General features: G+C 43.9%; 1 protein-coding gene across 1 annotated transcript in view; it reads left to right on the forward strand.

Annotated features, from left to right (window-relative positions):
• LOC147025936 (CUGBP Elav-like family member 1) overlaps window positions 1-18,335 on the forward strand; it is a 216,415-nt gene that overhangs the window by 175,035 nt on the left and 23,045 nt on the right. Inside the window, exons 7-8 of the mRNA XM_085880853.1 lie at window positions 15,894-16,052; window positions 17,800-17,875. Of these exons, the coding sequence (XP_085736979.1) occupies window positions 15,894-16,052; window positions 17,800-17,875 (235 nt within the window). The remainder of the gene's footprint in view (window positions 1-15,893; window positions 16,053-17,799; window positions 17,876-18,335) is intronic.

Here is an 18,335-nt window from a genome sequence, read left to right on the forward strand (position 1 = left end):
TACATGAGTAGTTACACCTATGGTGAAAATTTCGCATCAATCCGACAAGCTGTTGTTTATTTATTTATTTATTATTATTTTTTTTTTTTACACTTCCATGACCTAATCTGTTGAACTCTCTCATACATTATTTTTAACTACAAAAACGATCTTATAATGCTTCATCTTCCTCTCTCACACATGTGGTACTCTTTACTGTTTCACAATGCACTACTCTTCTGCTATTTTAACAGACTGCTCTCATTTCGACCTCTCCTTCATTCCTTGCCTAAAAAATCCAACTATTACAGCGCTTCTTCTCTCCATGCTCTGAATTCGCCTTCATTGCATCCATTAAGAATTGTGTTAAATCGCATCTCTGACCTAAAACTTTTAAAAACCACAGTTTGCCATGGATGCTCGCTTTCCATCAAACATTCTTTTTTTCCAACTTCAGTGCCAACTCACCCCCCTCACCCCTCACTCTCACTCTCAAAGCAACCATCCCACTCTTCTCCCTCCAAGCCTCCCTCTCACCTCTCTCAAAAATCCCCCCTCACCTTTCTCCCACCCTTCATCCCCCCCACTCTTCCTTCTCAAAGTTTCCCCCTCTCATCCACCAACCTGCCTCCCTCCACTGCCCTCTCACCTCCATCTCTTCACTCCACCTCCTCAAATCCTCAACTGCCTTCTTCCTTGTCTCTTGTCCCCCCTTTCCCCCAGCACCACAGAGCCTTTTCTCCTCCTCATTTGGCCCCCTCCCCTCGCTGTTCTGCAATACCCCACACTCCTTCAGCAACCCTCCTTACCTGCCCCCCTCGTCCCTTGTCCTACCCTCCCCCTCCCCCTCCACCTCCTGCACCCAAAGCCTCCTCCCCTTCCTCTTCATTAAAAGTGTGGACCTCAAATATCCGGGGCCTTCGCTCAAACCTTTCAGATCTTTCCATACAGGTTGCCACTGACAAACCAGACATTATCTGCCTAATAGAAACTTTCCTCTCCCAAGACGTGTCTGACTCCCAAGTATCTCTCCCTGGCTACTCCCTCTTACGGTTTGACAGACCTGAGCCTCGTCCTGGTGGAGGTATTGCTCTCTTCATCAAAGACTCTATTCCTCACTCTCCATGCACTGCTCTCACTCCCCCACACCCCCAGGAATACCTCTGGCTTCGCCTTCCCCTCCACTCCCACCTCATGTTTATATGTGTACTGTACCGTCCACCGAACAGTGATGACTCCATCTACACCTCACTATCCGAAAACATGGACCATCTTCTATCTTCTCATCCAAACTCTCTCTTCCTCTTATGTGGTGACTTCAATTGTCATCACGCCAGTTGGCTCGGTGTGGGTACCTCTCTCACCTGCCATGGCACCTCAGCAAAAGCTTTCTGTGACTCATTGGGACTGACTCAATCGGTCAACTTCCCGACCCGGATCTCAACCAATGGTACTCCATCTCTTCTGGATCTGATTCTGACAAATTTCCCTGACAATATCTGCTGCTCTTCCTTCGCTCCAATTGGTTCTTCTGACCACGTCCTTGTCAAAGTGGACATCTCTCTGGCTGTTATCAGAGAACCACCTCACCGCCGTCGAGTCTGGCATTTCACTCAAGCCGACTGGCAGGGTCTCCGAGCAGCCATCAAACTGACAGACTGGTTTCCTATCGCTACTTTCTCAAACATCAACTCATCCTGGGAATTCTTTCAAAGAAACTTGCTCTCCCTCATGCACAGATTTATCCCCTCTCGTGTTCAGTTGTCTTACCCTTCCTCCCGCCCTTGGTTTACTGAAGCTTGTGGCGAGGCAGTTGTCCTGAAACAACTTGCCTTTGCCTCATGGAAAGCAAACCCAACTGAGGGTAATCTCAGTTCTTTCCACAAAGCTCGGAACAAGTGTGTATCTACCCTCAGGAGAGCCAGAAAACAACATCTTTCTCATCTCAAGTCTGAACTCTCAAACCTCTCTCCCTCCTCAAAATCCTGGTGGCGTTTAATCAAATCTGTTTCTGGTGTATGTTCCCCCTCCATCCCCTCCCTTACCTCAAATGGCCGCACTGCTGATTCCACACGTGATAAAGCTGAATGTCTAAACTCGGTGTTTGCAGCTAAATCTTGTGTCCTAAACCCATCACTATCTCTACCCACTTTACCCAGTTGCACCCAACTGTCCCTGGACTCTGTATCCTTTTCTCCTGACAAGGTGGAGAACTTGCTTTCAAACCTCGAGTCAGATTCTGCAACCGGTCCAGACGGCATCGGCTCACGTGTCCTCAAAGCCTGCTCTTCTGATCTTGCTCACCCTCTCTCTGTTCTATTCACCCTCTCATTTGCCCAAGGTCATCTGCCATCTGCTTGGAAATCTGCTAACATCACTGCCCTGCATAAAAAAGGTGCAAAAACAGATCCCTCTAACTACAGACCAATCAGCCTTCTCCCAATCATCAGCAAGGTGATGGAATCCATCATCGCCTCAGATATGAAATCCTTCCTCTTCTCCAATGGCTTGATTTCCAATCATCAATTTGGTTTCAGACCAGGTCACTCTACCCTGGATATGCTGCTTCTGCTCTCCCATCAATGGATGGAGGTCCTCAATGCCAGACTGGAAATCCGAGCCGTATCTCTGGACATATCACGTGCTTTTGACACAGTCTGGCACCCTGCCCTACTCACCAAACTCTCTTCCCATGGTATTCAAGGCCATCTCCACTCATGGCTCGCAGACTTCCTCTCCTGTCGCAGTCAACGTGTGGCCCTAAATGGAGTTCTTTCATCCCCTCTTCCTGTGCAGGCTGGAGTTCCTCAAGGTAGCGTTCTGGGCCCTGTTCTTTTTCTGGTTTTCATCAATGATCTCTCGGACTCTCTGGAAAATCCTCTATTTCTCTTTGCCGACGACTCCACCCTCTGCCGTACCATCTGTCATCCCTCAGACCGGCAAGCAGCAGCTTCTTCACTCACTGCAGATCTGGATAAAATCACAAACTGGTTCAACACGTGGAACATGTCTTTCAATCCAGACAAATCTCACACTCTCAGTATGTCTCTTCGAAAGGACCGTTTACAAACCCCCCCATCCACTTTCTCAACAATCCTCTGGAAGAAGTCTTTTCTTTCAAGCTTCTAAGTCTCACTATCTGCCATGACCTTTCCTGGGAAAGTCACATTTCCAACCTCGCCTCAAAAGCCAATCGCCGACTGGGAATCCTCCATCGTGCTAAGTCCTTCCTCGGCCATCTTGAGCTCCTGACCACTTACAAAGCTTTTGTCCGTAGCCTGATGGAGTACTGCTCTCCCCTCTGGGCTGGTGCTCCTGCCTCCCACCTTTCTCAGCTTCACGCTGTCGAAACCAGGGCATTTAAGATCATCGGCATCTCCCGCAATGAAGCTGTCTTTGGGCCTCTCACTCAATCACCGCATGTTGGTCGGTGGTCTTTCTGTCTTCTACCGATTCCTCTCCAGCCTTTCCCCCCCTGCTCTCTCTGCCATTTGTCCCCACCAAATTTCCACAGGGCGCTCAAGGTCCGCCAACAACCCCCTTCTGGTAAAACTACCAAAATCACGAATCACTGCTCATCTTCACTCTTTCATTCCTCTTTTTTCCTGCCTTTGGAATAAACTTCCTCACTCTATTCTTTCCCATTCTTCCCTCCAGGCTTTCAAAACAGCTGTTCACCACCACCTCTTATCTTCCCCCATCCAAATCCTCGATCTTTTCTACCCCCGATAATCCACCCAAGCCCACTTCCTTCATTTCTCCTGCTTTCCTTCCTGAAAGTCCCTGAAATGTCCATCTTCTCTTTGCCATGCTTCCCGTCCCATCCCCATCCCTCTCCCTTCCACAGTTCACCTAATGTGTCTGTTCCCCACTGTTTTGTCCCTTCCACTCCCGCCCCTCTTGTCTCATGCCTCCTTGCTGTGAGTTGTGTGTTAGCTCTCATACGAGCCTCGACCAAGGTATACAAAAAAAAAAAAAAAAAAAAACAGTTGCGGAGAAAACCACAAAAGTTCTGTGCGGACAAACAAACAGAGACATACACACGGACCCACACACAATGCACTCCCCTTCGGCGAGTGTAATTAAGGCCCCAGCAAGATGACAGGTGACTGACTCAGGGGCTGACCAAAGTTGACGACTTGATGAAAGATAATTACATAAGGCCATTCATCATCTTCATAAGGGATGTTTAAATTAACACAAACACCCAATTTTCATTTATGTACTACCTTGGAGTTCTCTTAATAGGCATGCAAAGTTTGGGGCCGCTATGTCTCATGCTCTTGGGGTTATGGAGGAGAAGCACTGATGGACTGACTGACACTCACTGACATTTATGATGATAGGCAAGCAAATACAACCGTCGCTTCGCTAACCTGGATATCAAGAGTATGGGAGAAAGAGGGAGGATGAGAGAGGAGAAAAGGAGGGGAGAGAGGAGAGGAGGGAGGGAAGAGAGGAGGAAGGGAGGGAGAGAGATGAGGAATGGGAGGGTGAGAGAGGAGGGAGGAGAGAGAGAGAAAGGAAGGAGGGAGGGAGGAGAGGCGAGAGAAAGGAGGGAGGGGAGAGAGAGAGAGAGAGAGAGAGAGAGAGAGAGAGAGAGAGAGAGAGAGAGAGAGAGAGAGAGAGAGAGAGAGAGAGAGAGAGAGAGAGAGGAAGAAGGGAGATAGAGGAGGAAGGGAGGGGAGGAAATGAGAGGGGAGGGAAGGGAGGGAGAGAAAGGAGGGATGGAGGGGAGGAAGAGAAGAGGGAGGGGAGAGAGAGGAGGGAGAGGGTGGAGAGAGAGGAGGGAAGGAAGAGGAGGGAGGGGAGAGAGAGGAGGGAGGAGAGAGAGGAGGGAGGGAGGGGAGAGAGAGAGGAGGGGAGGGAGAGAGGGAAGTGAGAGAGAGAGAGAGAGGAGGGAGGGAGGGAGAGAGAGGAGGGAGGGAAGGGAGAGAGAGGAGGGAGAAGAGGGAGAGAAAGAGGAGGGAGGAGAGAGAGAGGAAAGAGGAGGGGAGGGAGATTGAGGAGAGAGAGAGGGAAGGGAGAGAGGCGGAAGAGGGGGGGAGAGAGAGAGAGAGGAGGGAGAGAGAGAGAGGAGAGTGGAGGGAGGGAGAAAGAGAGGAGAGTGGAGGGAGGGGTGGGAGAGAGAGAGGAGGGGTGGGAGATAGAAATTGAGGGAGAGAGAGGGGTTGAGATACTCAGTTGCACTTCTTAACAGATGCATGCCATGTAAAATCATTTCTACTGAGTGGGAATTTTCATTAAAAAGTGGCATCAAATAGACAATGGACACTGGGTGTACCTGTGGTGGCAGTTTAGAGGCATGAAAAGCTGCTCAATATATGAAGTCATCATTTAAGTCCGGCTCTCCGATTAAGCATTTCACCTCATGGAGCCACTCATATTCCTCTTTCTTAGCTTTTCTCACTCGTCACTGTTGGGGATTTCCTTGCCTAAAATATTATGTGCTCTTGGTTCTCAATTTGTCAAAGCTACAGCCAGAGCCATGACATAGGCAGCTAGGGGTGGTTCAAAGATTGATGGTGATTTTGTTTTTGGGTCGATAAGTGTTTTCTTTCCCTCAACACCTATGTTTTTGGGGGTTGGTGACTGGATAATGGATAGTCCTGTTCCATGAAATTCTCGCTGAGCTATCCTTGACGTGAAATCAGTATCAATGTTGTCAATAGCACCTCCAATTGTTATACCCATTTTAGCATTTGAATGGCAAACAACTTGCTCTTCATTGTATCTGTAAATTACTCCTTGGCCACAAGTATTTGATATATCCATGACATTATGCTAGCTGATGCTAAGGTCATGGTTGTGCAATATTTCTATCAGATCCTGATTTCTACTTTTGTTGTGGACATAGAGAGACAAGAAAATTGGAAATGGAGCTTCTCTGGCTTTGCTGTGGGAGCTTGCTTTGTCACACTTGATTTTTTTTGTCCCCACAGAATTGTCATTGACTAGAGTCGTACTCCATATAGAGGGATGATATGGGAAAATTGGCTGCCCATTCAAATGTGTACACAATGATACGTTTATAAACCACTATAGAGTGAAGTGTAAGCATTTAAAAGCCATACCTTTTATTCTCAAGCTTTTTTCTGAACGACAAAGATTAAAAAGATGCCAGAATACATCACTAAAGTACCACAATGAGAGATCGCTAAAATGGCAATTTGTACTTCTTCTTTTTTTCTTCTCCTCCTCTGAAGACAATGTAAAACTGTAGCCTAACCTAACTTAATAAATTCTGAAGCAATGATGGTGATTCCAACACGCGGAAGTTACTTTGCCTCTGGGCTCGTGCACACAACCCATAATTTAAAAATATATAAAACATTAATTGTTTTATTTGGAAAAGAAATCAAACGGAAATGTGGACTCAACCAAACCAGTCAAGCATTGAGGGGAAATGGACAGAACCATTCCAAAAGCGACACATATCCAACCCATCCCCAAATCAACTGAAACAAGTATTAAAGCAATTCTATACCACAGATGGATTTAATCCACACCGAAATAGCAAAATATATAGAACATTAAGCATTTTATTATTTTTAATAACAATATTCGTATTGTTTTGCATATGTGGTAAACCACATAGTGGAATTAACCAAAAGCCAGGATTGCAGAGTGTACCATCAGCCAAACTTAATAACACAAATGTATTTAATCCATATCAAAATAACAAAATAAATAAAACATAAAACATTTTATTATTTTTAAAAATTGCATATACAAGAAAAAAAAAAACATAAAAACAAGCCGGGAGGCGACGATGGTTCACGGGCGGTATTTGACAATGTAGATTGTTTCAGAAGACAAGGATGAGACAATGTGATAATTTTTGACCAAGTTATAAAAATGATCAACATGATGTGGTATGAGTGACAGGTATTAGCTGCAAAATGTTGAAAACCCCGTTTTGTTCAACAACTTTCAAAATTTGACCTTTGCATAACCTTTAAAGGTCACAAAACAGATGTGGACATTAAAATAAGGAAACAGGATACGTGCTATAGCTTATTGGAGTTAGTTCGTGGAAGAAGGTCGAAAACCCGGTTTGATTCCCACAACTTTGAAAATTTGACCTTTGTGGCCTTTAAAGGTCAAAGGTCAAGGATTATGACCTTTGGTGCAAAACTTCCTCTGGAACATTCCAGGAACAACATAACGTCATATAGGCTATATGGCATTTCACACTCCTCGGATTATCCATACTTTGATGAAATCAGCGTAAAAACAAACTTGAAGGGGGCGCCACGGGCAAGGTGTTCGAGATAGAGCAAAATGGTTTCAAGACTTTAGGTGGGAATGACCTCAAGGTTATGCATAAAAAAATATTGTCATCCTCGCTCTCAAAGTTTGGGCGGTCGTATGATTTTTATGTCAAAATTCGCAATTTTCTAAGTTTTTGACCTTGGGACGAAAATTAAAAATCGGACAATGACAAGTTTTAGATAATTCATTTTGCTATTCAAATACCAAAGAACCCATTCCATTCAGTAAATTCCCTTGGAGAAGATAGATTTTTAATCCAACTACCCCGTAAAAATGGCTATTTTTTGGGCGTGCCTCCGCTCACAATGGGCGTAGCACGCCCTCATCCAGGAAAGTACAACTAGACATTGATATCAAACACATAACCAAGTTTTATCAAGATCGGATCAAAGTGTTTTTTCTACCTCATCTTGTTTTACCTGATCATCGTCTACCCGATGTTTTTTCTCGATCTTTTCGACCCCCGATAATCCACCCAAGCCCACTTCCTTCAATTCCCCTGCTTTCCTTCCTGAAAGTCGCTGTAATGTCCATCTTCTCTTCGCCATGTTCCCGTGTCCTCAAAGCCTGCTCTTCTGCTCTTGCACACCCTCTCTCTGTTCTATTCACCCTCTCATTTGCCCAAGGTCATCTGCCATCTGCTTGGAAATCTGCTAACATCACTGCCCCACATAAAAAAGGTGCAAAAACAGATCCCTGTAACTACAGACCAATCAGCCTTCTCCCAATCATCAGCAACGTTATGGAATCCATCATCGCTTCAGACATGAAATCCTTCCTCTTCTCCAATGGCTTGATTTCTGATCATCAATTTGGTTTCAGACCAGGTCAATCTACCCTGGATATGCTGCTACTGCTCTCCCATCAATGGATGGAGGTCCTCAATGCCAGACAGGAAATCCGAGCCGTATCCCTGGACACATCACATGCTTTTGACACAGTTTTGCACCCTGCACTACTCACCAAACTCTCTTCCCATGGTATTCAAGGCCATCTCCACTCATGGCTCGCAGACTTCCTCTCCTGTCGCAGTCAACGTGTGGCCCTAAATGGAGTTCTTTCATCCCCTCTTCCTGTGCAGGCTGGAGTTCCTCAAGGTAGCGTTCTGGGCCCTGTTCTTTTTCTGGTTTTCATCAATGATCTCTCCGACTCTCTGGAAAATCCTCTATTTCTCTTTGCCGACGACTCCACCCTCTGCCGTACCATCTGTCATCGCTCAGACCGCCAAGCAGCAGCTTCTTCGCTCACTGCAGATCTGGATAAAATCACAAACTGGTCCAACACGTGGAACATGTCTTTCAATCCAGACAAATCTCACACTCTTACAATGTCTCTTCCAAAGGACCGTTTAGAACACCCCCCCCCCCCCCCATCCACTTTCTCAACAATCCTCTGGAAGAAGTCTTTTCTTTCAAGCTTCTGGGTCTCACTATCTGCCATGACCTTTCCTGGGAAAGTCATATTTCCAACCTCGCCTCAAAAGCCAGTCGCCGACTGGGAATCCTCCGTCGTTCAAAGTCCTTCCTCGGCCCTCTTGAGCTCCTGATCACTTACAAAGCTTTTGTCCGTAGCCTGATGGAGTACTGCTCTCCCCTCTGGGCTGGTGCTCCTGCCTCCCACACTTCTCGGCTTCACGCTGTCGAAACCAGAGCATTTAGGATCATCGGCATCTCCCGAAATGAAGCTGAGTCTTTGGGCCTCTCACTCAATCACCGCAGGTTGGTCGGTGGTCTTTCTGTCTTCTACCGACTCCTCTCCAGCCTTGCCCCCCTGCTCTCTCTGCGATTTGTCCCCACCACATTTCCACAGGGCGCTCAAGGTCCGCCAACAACCCCCTTCTGGTAAAACTACCAAAATCATGAATCACTGCTCATCTTCACTCTTTTATTCCTCTTTTTTCCCGTCTTTGGAATTAACTTCCTCACTCTATTCTTTCCCATTCTTCCCTCCAGGCTTTAAAAACAGCTGTTCACCACCACCTCTTATCATCCCCTATCCAAATCCTCGATCTTTTCTACCCCCGATTATCCACCCAAGCCCACTTCCTTCAATTCCCCTGCTTTCCTTCCTGAAAGTCCCTCCAATGTCCATCTTCTCTTCGCCATGTTCTCTGTCCCATCCCCATCCCTCTCCCTTCCACAGTTCACCTAATGTCTGTTCCCCACTGTTTTGTCCCTTCCACTCCTGCCCCTCTTGTCTCATGCCCCCTTGCTGTGAGTTGTGTGTTAGCTCTCATACGAGCCTCGACAAGGTATTAAAAAAAATAAAAAAAAGTGCACGGAGTTATGCTCTGGACAGACAGACACACATACGCACACACAGACATAATGAATATAGTGGTCACTCTGGCTGGCGCTCGTGAACCAAAAAACAAAAATTACAAGTGGGCGTGGCTCCGCCCACAATGGGCAATCTGAGCTGTACCCTACTATCTGTCACCGCCCATTTTTTCAAAACCTATCTTCTCCCTCAAAATTGACCGAATCAACCTGAATTTTTTATATGTTGTACATATGGCCAATGCGCACAATTTTTCTAGTGGGAATTTCGATAAAAAATCGAGAAAAAATATGTAAAAAACAAAAATTACAAGTGGGCGTGGCTCCGCCCACAATTGCCGTGGGACGACCATCACCAGGAAGACAAAACTAGGCATTCATATCAACATCATATTCAAGTTTCATCCAAATCTGATCACATCCCGCGAAGTTGTGCTCTGGACAGACAGACAGACATACATACAAGCCGGTAGGCGGACATGGGTAGTCGACTACCCAACAGAACCTGACGCGATGGGCCCATTCGATGGGGAATGACCTGAGGATTGAGCACAATAAAATTCATGATTCTACCTTCAAGGGTTAATGCTGCAGATTGTTTTTTCGTTAAAATACCCCCACATTTAGAGGTTTTTCAGCCGTTGCTAGGCAACGGAGGGGTCCATAGCAACGGTTCTTTCTCACACATAACTAGGACATACCATGAACCTACCATACCAGTTTCATGTATATCTGACTCATAGTCTCTGAGATAAAACGAACTTCGTTTTTTTATTGTTTTCGACCAGGGTTCATTCAAAGTCTATCTTCTCCGACAGTTTTCATAGGATCCGGCTGGAAATTTTTGACAATATGGCTGAATGTACTGTCCACAGTCGCTCGTGGCCCAATTTTTGATTTTCGAAAAAATATATTTTTTATGATTTTTTTAAAAAATTCAAAGTCCCGTTGCTAGGCAACGGTGGTGTCCATAGCAACGGTTCTCATTTGCACACTAGGTCATGGTATGAACCTACCAACCAAGTTTCATCGAAATCGCCATTGTATTAATGGAGCATTCGACTGAACAGTGGGACAGACAGACAGACAAACATGTCGACGGAAAACGTGAAAATAAGGGTAGAACAAATTTCTTTTTTTTTTCGACTCGATCGACTACCCAACAAACATATCGACGGAAATACTGATAATAAGGGGAGATCAAATTTCAAAAATTTTTTTGGGGAAAATTTTTTTTTTCGACTGGATCGACTTCCCAACACACAGACAGACAGACAGACGTAACGAATATAGTGGTCACTCTGGCTGGCACTCGTAAACCAAAAAACTAACAGCTTGAGGCATGTCAAATGATAGGTGGCATCTTGTGCTGTTAAGTCCTTATCGGCCATTTTGGCTAAAACCTTTGTGTTTTGCAAAGCTGTAGCACACTGATGTAAGTTTGTGTGGAGTTGCTTGGAAGCAGCATGTCTCAGCCGGTTACCAGTAGCCTCCTTCTGGTCACAGAAAAAGCAAGTGTCCATGGTGCGTTGCATTGCATCACAACAGAGTCTAGTTTTCTTTGGGCTAACAGCATCACTGATGTTATCAGCCTTCTATTTCCCTCACATTAATTTGATTTTTTTTGATTGTCTATTCCAGCATAGCAAGTCTTATGCCACTTTACTCTATGAGTTATCAGTAGGGCAATTTTTTGTTGCGCTAAAAAACTTGAAAAGTTGCATTTATTTTTTTACCAAAAGTTGCACTAAAAAGTTGCGCTAAAAGTTGCACTAAAAAGTAACTTAAAATCCATGCCCAGAGGCTACTGCAACGACCAATTTTCAGTTAGTCATTTATTACTTACGAAATCTAAAGATTTCGTAAGTATATTGATGACTTCCGTCATCTGTTTGTGTGTTTGTTTGTTTGTGTGTGTGTTTGTTTGTAGGCACGATAACTCGAGAACGGAAGAAGTCAAATTACACCACATGATTACACCACGTGACTACCAATGTCAAATTACACCACGTGATTACACCACGTGACTGTTGTTCTTCTTTCGGCTGCTCCCGTTAGGGGTCGCCACAGCGGATCATCCGTTATGATCCGCATACTGATTTGGCACAGGTTTTACGCCGGATGCCCTTCCTGACGCAACCCTGGTCGCCTCTTACGACACAGGGATAAGGATTGGGTTTCCCCATGATTCCGGGCTGCCCTACACCCTCTCATAGCGTGGCCCAGTGCAGAGACCCGTCCTCAAGCGATCCTCCAACCCAAGCCTCCGAGTAGCCGGATTACAGGCGCACGCCACTACGCCCGGTATGATTACACCACGTGACTACCAATGTCAAATTACACCACGTGATTACACCACGTGATTACACCACGTGATTACACCACGTGACTACCAATGTCAAATTACACCACGTGATTACACCACGTGATTACACCACGTGATTACACCACGTGATTACATCACGTGACTACTAATGTCAAATTACACCACGTGATTCAGGAGGGTGGTGGCTAGCCCTGATTAGATTTTGGTCAAAATCGGTCAAAGGTCAAGGTCACAGTGAGGTCAAACATTCGATTTTTGATGGTTTGGTACAGAATCATCGTAGAAACTTCTGCTTTGTGTCGCTACCTTCTCTATAGACAGCTTTTATTTGACAAGGTCAGAGGTCAAGTTGACGATTTCGGAAGTACCAGTCTATGACTGCTTGTTTATTAAATTCTCAAAGCTATCACGTCAGCATTGATGCAACGTTTTCATGAATTCAGCAATGATATGACATTTTACAAGGTTTTTATAATCAGCATTAAATCAAATCGTTCAAATTCACAGTTCATTGCTGTGATTGTAATAAACAGAAATATATTTCTCAACGTTTTTGGGCAAGAAGTTACGGTCCTTCGCTAGTAGTTTTTTAACATCGAAAAAGCGCATTCAACGCTCACCGAAGTAACTTGACACTTTTGCAACTTTGCGTACAAACTTGGTGGATATGGAATGTCAACGCGTGCCAGATCCATCATCTGCTTTATGTCCTTGTTCTGTTTCAAATGCCTCTCCAAATAAAACACCATCCCATATGGATCACTGCCGAAGCTGAGCGATTTCAGATCATTGAAAGCATCAGAGATTGTATACGTAGTACTTTCACATTTAGAAACCAGCTCATTCAGGCGCTTGTAGTCACAATCAATACTGAGCAAGTCCTTCGCCAGGTGTTCTGATGCTATAGCTTCCTTCGTTCGAGTAACAAGCAAACCATCACCTTTAAATTCCCCAACGATTCTCTTGACTTCTGACAAATTGTCAGCATAGTAGAAAGCCGCATTTAACCAGCTTGCCCAGTGGGTTACGATGGGTGAGGTGGGTATCCAATTGCGGAAAACAACTCCTTACATTCTTGTTCTTGACGACAGCACTCTTGACCCTGGCGATCAGATTATCGACATCAGAGAAGTGGGCTCGAACCTTTTCGGTGCAGTTATGAAGTAAATGCGTAGTACATGTGACATGGAATAGTCGCAGGTAGATTTGCTTGAGGAGGCATCCAGCAGCAGTCATGTAGCATGCAGAGTAGACCAAAATCAGACCGATCAGACTGCAGTGTTTTGATGGCATCATTCACTGCATGTATTGCTGTCTGTGAGTTGACTGAGGCTGGAAGCTGCTTGCAGTGCAGCAGCAAAGTCTATTCTGGTGATTTGACATTGCCCACGAGAGTGTTAATGTACTTTGCGCCTGCCACCTCTGCTATTTTAACGACCATAAATATATTCTTCTCCTTGAGCAAGTTCTGGATCTGCAATGTTTCTGTCTCTGCCGTTGATGCCACTCGCAATCTGCAACTGGACTCCCAAGGTGCATTGTAGCCCATGAATTGGAATAGTGACTTCATCTCCAGATTATTGAGTTTGTAGAAAGGTATATCTGCTGAGAAAAAAGCTCATAACTACCCGATCAACAAATTCTTGTCCCTTGCTCACTTTCTCAGCAAACTGCAAAGTCTGTCGAGGTTCATTTTCAGCATCCTTGACTCTCGTGTGTTTTGTACTGTCACGATGGTTCAGAACACTGGACCGTCATTTGTGGCACACGACTGTAGAATATAACTTGCAGAACAAACTGTTCCCAGAAGTTACTATGAACTCAATTGGAAATTGTGCTGCATAGGCTTGTACTTTTGCAATAGAAGAAGCAGCTTCATTGGGCATAATTGGCAAGTGAAGCTGACGTCCTTATAATAGAGATTAAACTCGATATTTAAGAAAAAGAAGATAAGATATAACAACTTATTAGCAAACAGGAACACCACAGCATCACGTGACAGGAAGTCAGTTCATTCAATGCACAGGTGATACTCGATCAAAATGTTATTTTTATCACCACTTCATGCAGGCACGCCGCCACATGGCTGAGCATTTGCAGATTTAACCAGTCAAGTGTGATTAACGCACTTGAAGTTGTGCTGCTAATGGAACAGTTGCAAAGTTGTGCTAACAAGGAAAAGTTGCAAAAAAGTTGTGCTTATAACTCCCTCCCACTGCATCTTCAGGCAAAAAGAAAGCGATATCTTTGCATTTCGCGACATGGGAATACCGTTAAAAAAAGTTTCAAAAGTTGCAAAAAATTGCCCAAGTAATCAGTTTTTCTTCAATTCCAAACCCATCATCTAGTCTTGCAAAGGTGTATGTTCCTGGGCACCTGTTGAAACTTTTCATTTGTCTTCAGATTATGTGCAACAGTTTTGTAACCAACAGTGCTGCCAGTGTTCTGTCTTGTAGACTTTGTTGGATCTACCAGGTTTTCATCTGTCACACTCTGACAAAGAAGACATATGTTCCAGTCCATTGATGGTGGTGGTGTTTCTCTTGCACTTGTCTGTCCATTTGGGCCTATGTCATATAGCTTCACCTTGTATGACATGATTAGCAGGCAGGCAGGCAGACTGATTTATTTACAAATAAAATGAATATATATATATATATATATATATATATATATATATATATATATATATATATATATATATATATATATATATATGTAGCCTGGTGTTGGCACAGTGGTTCGGGCAGCGGTTTGGGATCCAAAAGGTCCTGAGTTCAAGCCCCATTGAGCCACTGAATTAATACACCAGGGGGTTGACTCAGCCTGTCATCCTTCCGAGGTCGGCGAAATGAGTCCCAGTGTACTGGGCCGGTGTATACTCCGTTTAAAATAGGTGTACCAGATCCCTGTGTCGTAAGAGGCATGTGCCAAATCATGTGCCAAACATGTGTAAAACATGTGCCAAATCACTATGCGGATCATACGGATGATCCGCTGTGGCGACCCCTAACGGGAGCAGCCGAAAGAAGAAAAAGAAGATATATATATATATATATATATATATATATATATATATATATATATATATATATATATATATATATTTATATATCAGAAAGTCCAAAATAGTAAAAAGCACTTCTATACAAATAGGATGACATGTCTGTGATGTTCCATGATGCATGAAACAGTTTAGGAGTTCTGGCCTGGAAACAAAAATGTTTACACACAGACAGACAGACATGAATCATCAGACAGACAACAGACTGGCAGGTTGTTTCCTGATCTTTTAATGAAGAGAAAGCTTCAATGAAGCTATGTGTCAAAGGGCATATTTGTACTCTGAAGTGCACGATTTTTTTTGTCCTTTTTGGCCGAGACGACACTGATGGACTGACTGGTGGGCACACACTGATATTTATTTGTATAGATTACTATGAGATCACCTAAAATCCCTTATTTTCTCTTTGTTTTACCCCCCTCTCTTTGTTTTACCCCCCCCCCCTCAATAGCAGGTATGTCCTTCATCAGATCCAGTAACCCAAAATAAACTGAACACAATAATTGAGATGATACTTCATTGCAATGCTCCTGTATAATGTTAACAACTGCTTCTTTGATCTGAGAATACAAGCAAAACTCCAATTCACTTTTCATATTACTGCCTCGCACTGCGTTGATGGCTAATACCTCATACATCGACAACTACCCCAGAACTTCTCTCGTGCCACACGCTTCATGACTCACTATTGCATTATGCAGTCCTTATTTTTCATGATTGTTCTTGCTTGTTTAACATTCCCTTCTGACCGCACAGTTCCTGCTACTGGAAACCATATTCAAATTCCTTATGCACTACTGTATTAATTTGCCAATTGACAGGAAACGCTTGTAATTAATCTGTAAAAGTACATTGATATTTCTAAATGTCCTTGCTCTCTGTGTGATATATGTACAAGCTCTTACATGAGCCTGAGAAACTTTTTAAAAAGACTTGTAGCTCTGGTAACCGTCGAGATATCTTTGTGCAGGGCTGTACAGCACCGCTCGTGGTCAAGTTTGCAGATACACAAAAGGACAAGGAGCAGAAGAGGCTGCAACAGCAGTTGGCACAGATGCAGCAGCTTAATGCTGCCACAGGCTGGGGAAACTTAGCTGGACTCAGCTCCCTTGGGCCACAGTACATTGCGGTAAGCCAACTGAAGCAACATCTTGATGATTGGTGAAAAATAATTTTCTCCTCTCTTGCTGTCTCTTTTGTGACCATCTGTTCTCATTTCCCTCTTCCCAAATACCAATAACATACTCGCACAACTAACTTGCAAACCATGTCCAACGACTCGTGACTTGGATGGTTGTCAGACTCCGTGCCCTTCCACACCGTGTCAGGCTTTTCCGTCTTAACCTCTTCTCCACACAGTGCCAGCACCTCCAAGGGTATCTGATTGAGGTCTTGAAGATTGTGTCGGGTTATGAAAACCTTCACCAAAATCAATTTTCATCTTTTGTCAAGATAACACCTGGCGTGGACACCCCATGAAAACCTTCAAGCAATGAGCGTGAAGGAACTTCCACTCCTCAGCCTTTTCCCATCGAACTGTGAACCTGTGGAATGCCCTCCCATCTGATATGGTTCTCATGCCATCAATGGTTGCGTTTAAAGCTCAGTTGGATGCTGTATGGGCCCAGCTAGTCCAAGACATTATTTAGCCTTTCTGCCATTAAAAATACGTCCAATTTAACTTTTTTCCTGTTTTTTAATCCATTCTGTCTGATTAAAAAAATACTTTTTCCACCAACTCCAATCTTTATCCACTCCGAGTTGATTTTAAAATAGGTACAGGACTCCATAAACGTACCTGTGAAACCCACTCAGGAAAATGATCATCATGAGGCCAACGGCCCTACAAAGATCAATATTCATGATGACGACGATGACGATGCACCCTTCGTCAAAGCAAAGCTACAACGAAGGATTAACACCCGAAACATACTGTTTGGGTCTTTCGCAACAAAGGCCTTCTCATGTTCTTAACATGACACCACTTAATGGATCAATCACTACAGATGACATTGAAAATATCTCATTCATAAGTTTTGTCCGAGTCTTCTTCCAAGAGTTTTTTTTTCTGTTTTTTTTTTTTTCTACAAAATACATTTTGAAGATTTAGTCAATGAGAGAGGTAAAGGTTTGCCTTGCCTTGATTGCATGTTCATTGAATTCAAAGACATGGCCAGAAGGTGCAGGAATGTGTACCATTGGATGACACTTGTAGCAATAATGGTTGTGCAAGTTTCTGTGGATTAAAGATTTCTATGCATATGAAGATGAGTGAGAGGTTTTGAGAGAAGATGGCGAACAATAAACGGACGTGTGACAGGGTGTTTATGCAAAACCAGCAAATACAGAGAAAGAAAAAGAAAATATCGATTGAACTTGATTGGTATCTTAAGACAAAAGGAATATAAGGCCCCATTTTTGTAATTCTCCACTGTCCATTTTACACCCACGCTGAATAGATTGTAATTGGGTTAGTTCGCACTCAAGAATGAAAAAAAAGCACTGCCAGTTACAGCATAATTGCCTTCGGATAACGTTTCCATTACTGAATGGTCTTCATCGTGCCTTACACAGGCAATATGCACTGGATGGTTATAGCCTCTGAAGACAAGAGAAGAGAGGAAAGGGGTAGATAATGTAGAAAATAAAGAAAAGATGCTGCACATTTAAATTTCCACTACTCACTCCAGGCTGACCCGTACACTTACACAATCAACCACACTCATGACAATGCCACAAACATTGATGCAATGATGAGTTATTTACTGAAGTGTGGCGACTGAGTTGGACAGAATACTTGTCTTGGGCAGGTGAGGTTATTGCGTTGTCTTATTCGTGCTGCTCACATTGTCATCCTCTCTGTATCCACTTGTCAGCTCTACTTGCACCTTTTGCAGCAAGCTCTCACAGCTGGGAACCCAAGCACGTTTAATGGCCTCCAGCAAATTGGAGGTAACCACTTGGACCTTTTCTATTTTGTCCCCCCCCCACCACCCCCTTCCTTTGTTTCATGTTATCGATGGAATCAGCCGAAACTTGGTGGATTGGTTGGGCGTGTGACAAGGACGAAGTTGTTCTATTTTGTTGAAGATCTGGATCCAGAAACGACAATTTTTTGTCGAGAATCCAGATATGAAGAATCACTTCACTATTGAGAGATAGGGCCAAAAACGACACATGTATACATATATATAGTTATGACATATTTCAAAAAGTGATGGATGGATTCAGACGAAACTTGGTGGATGAGTTATTAGGTGACAATAACAAGCCGGTTAGATTTTGGTTCAGGTCTGGATGCAGCACGGCAGAAGGTGAAGTCATGGCAAAAATTGATAAATGGGATTTTCCAGAGAGTCAGAGAAATCATTTATGAAGATCAGGAATAAGACTGGGCGCAAATCACTACCTT

Source organism: Eptatretus burgeri, chromosome 5, assembly GCF_056783735.1.
Source record: "Eptatretus burgeri isolate ZD-2024b chromosome 5, Ebu_testis_v1, whole genome shotgun sequence".
Classification (NCBI taxonomy): Eukaryota; Metazoa; Chordata; class Myxini; order Myxiniformes; family Myxinidae; genus Eptatretus; species Eptatretus burgeri.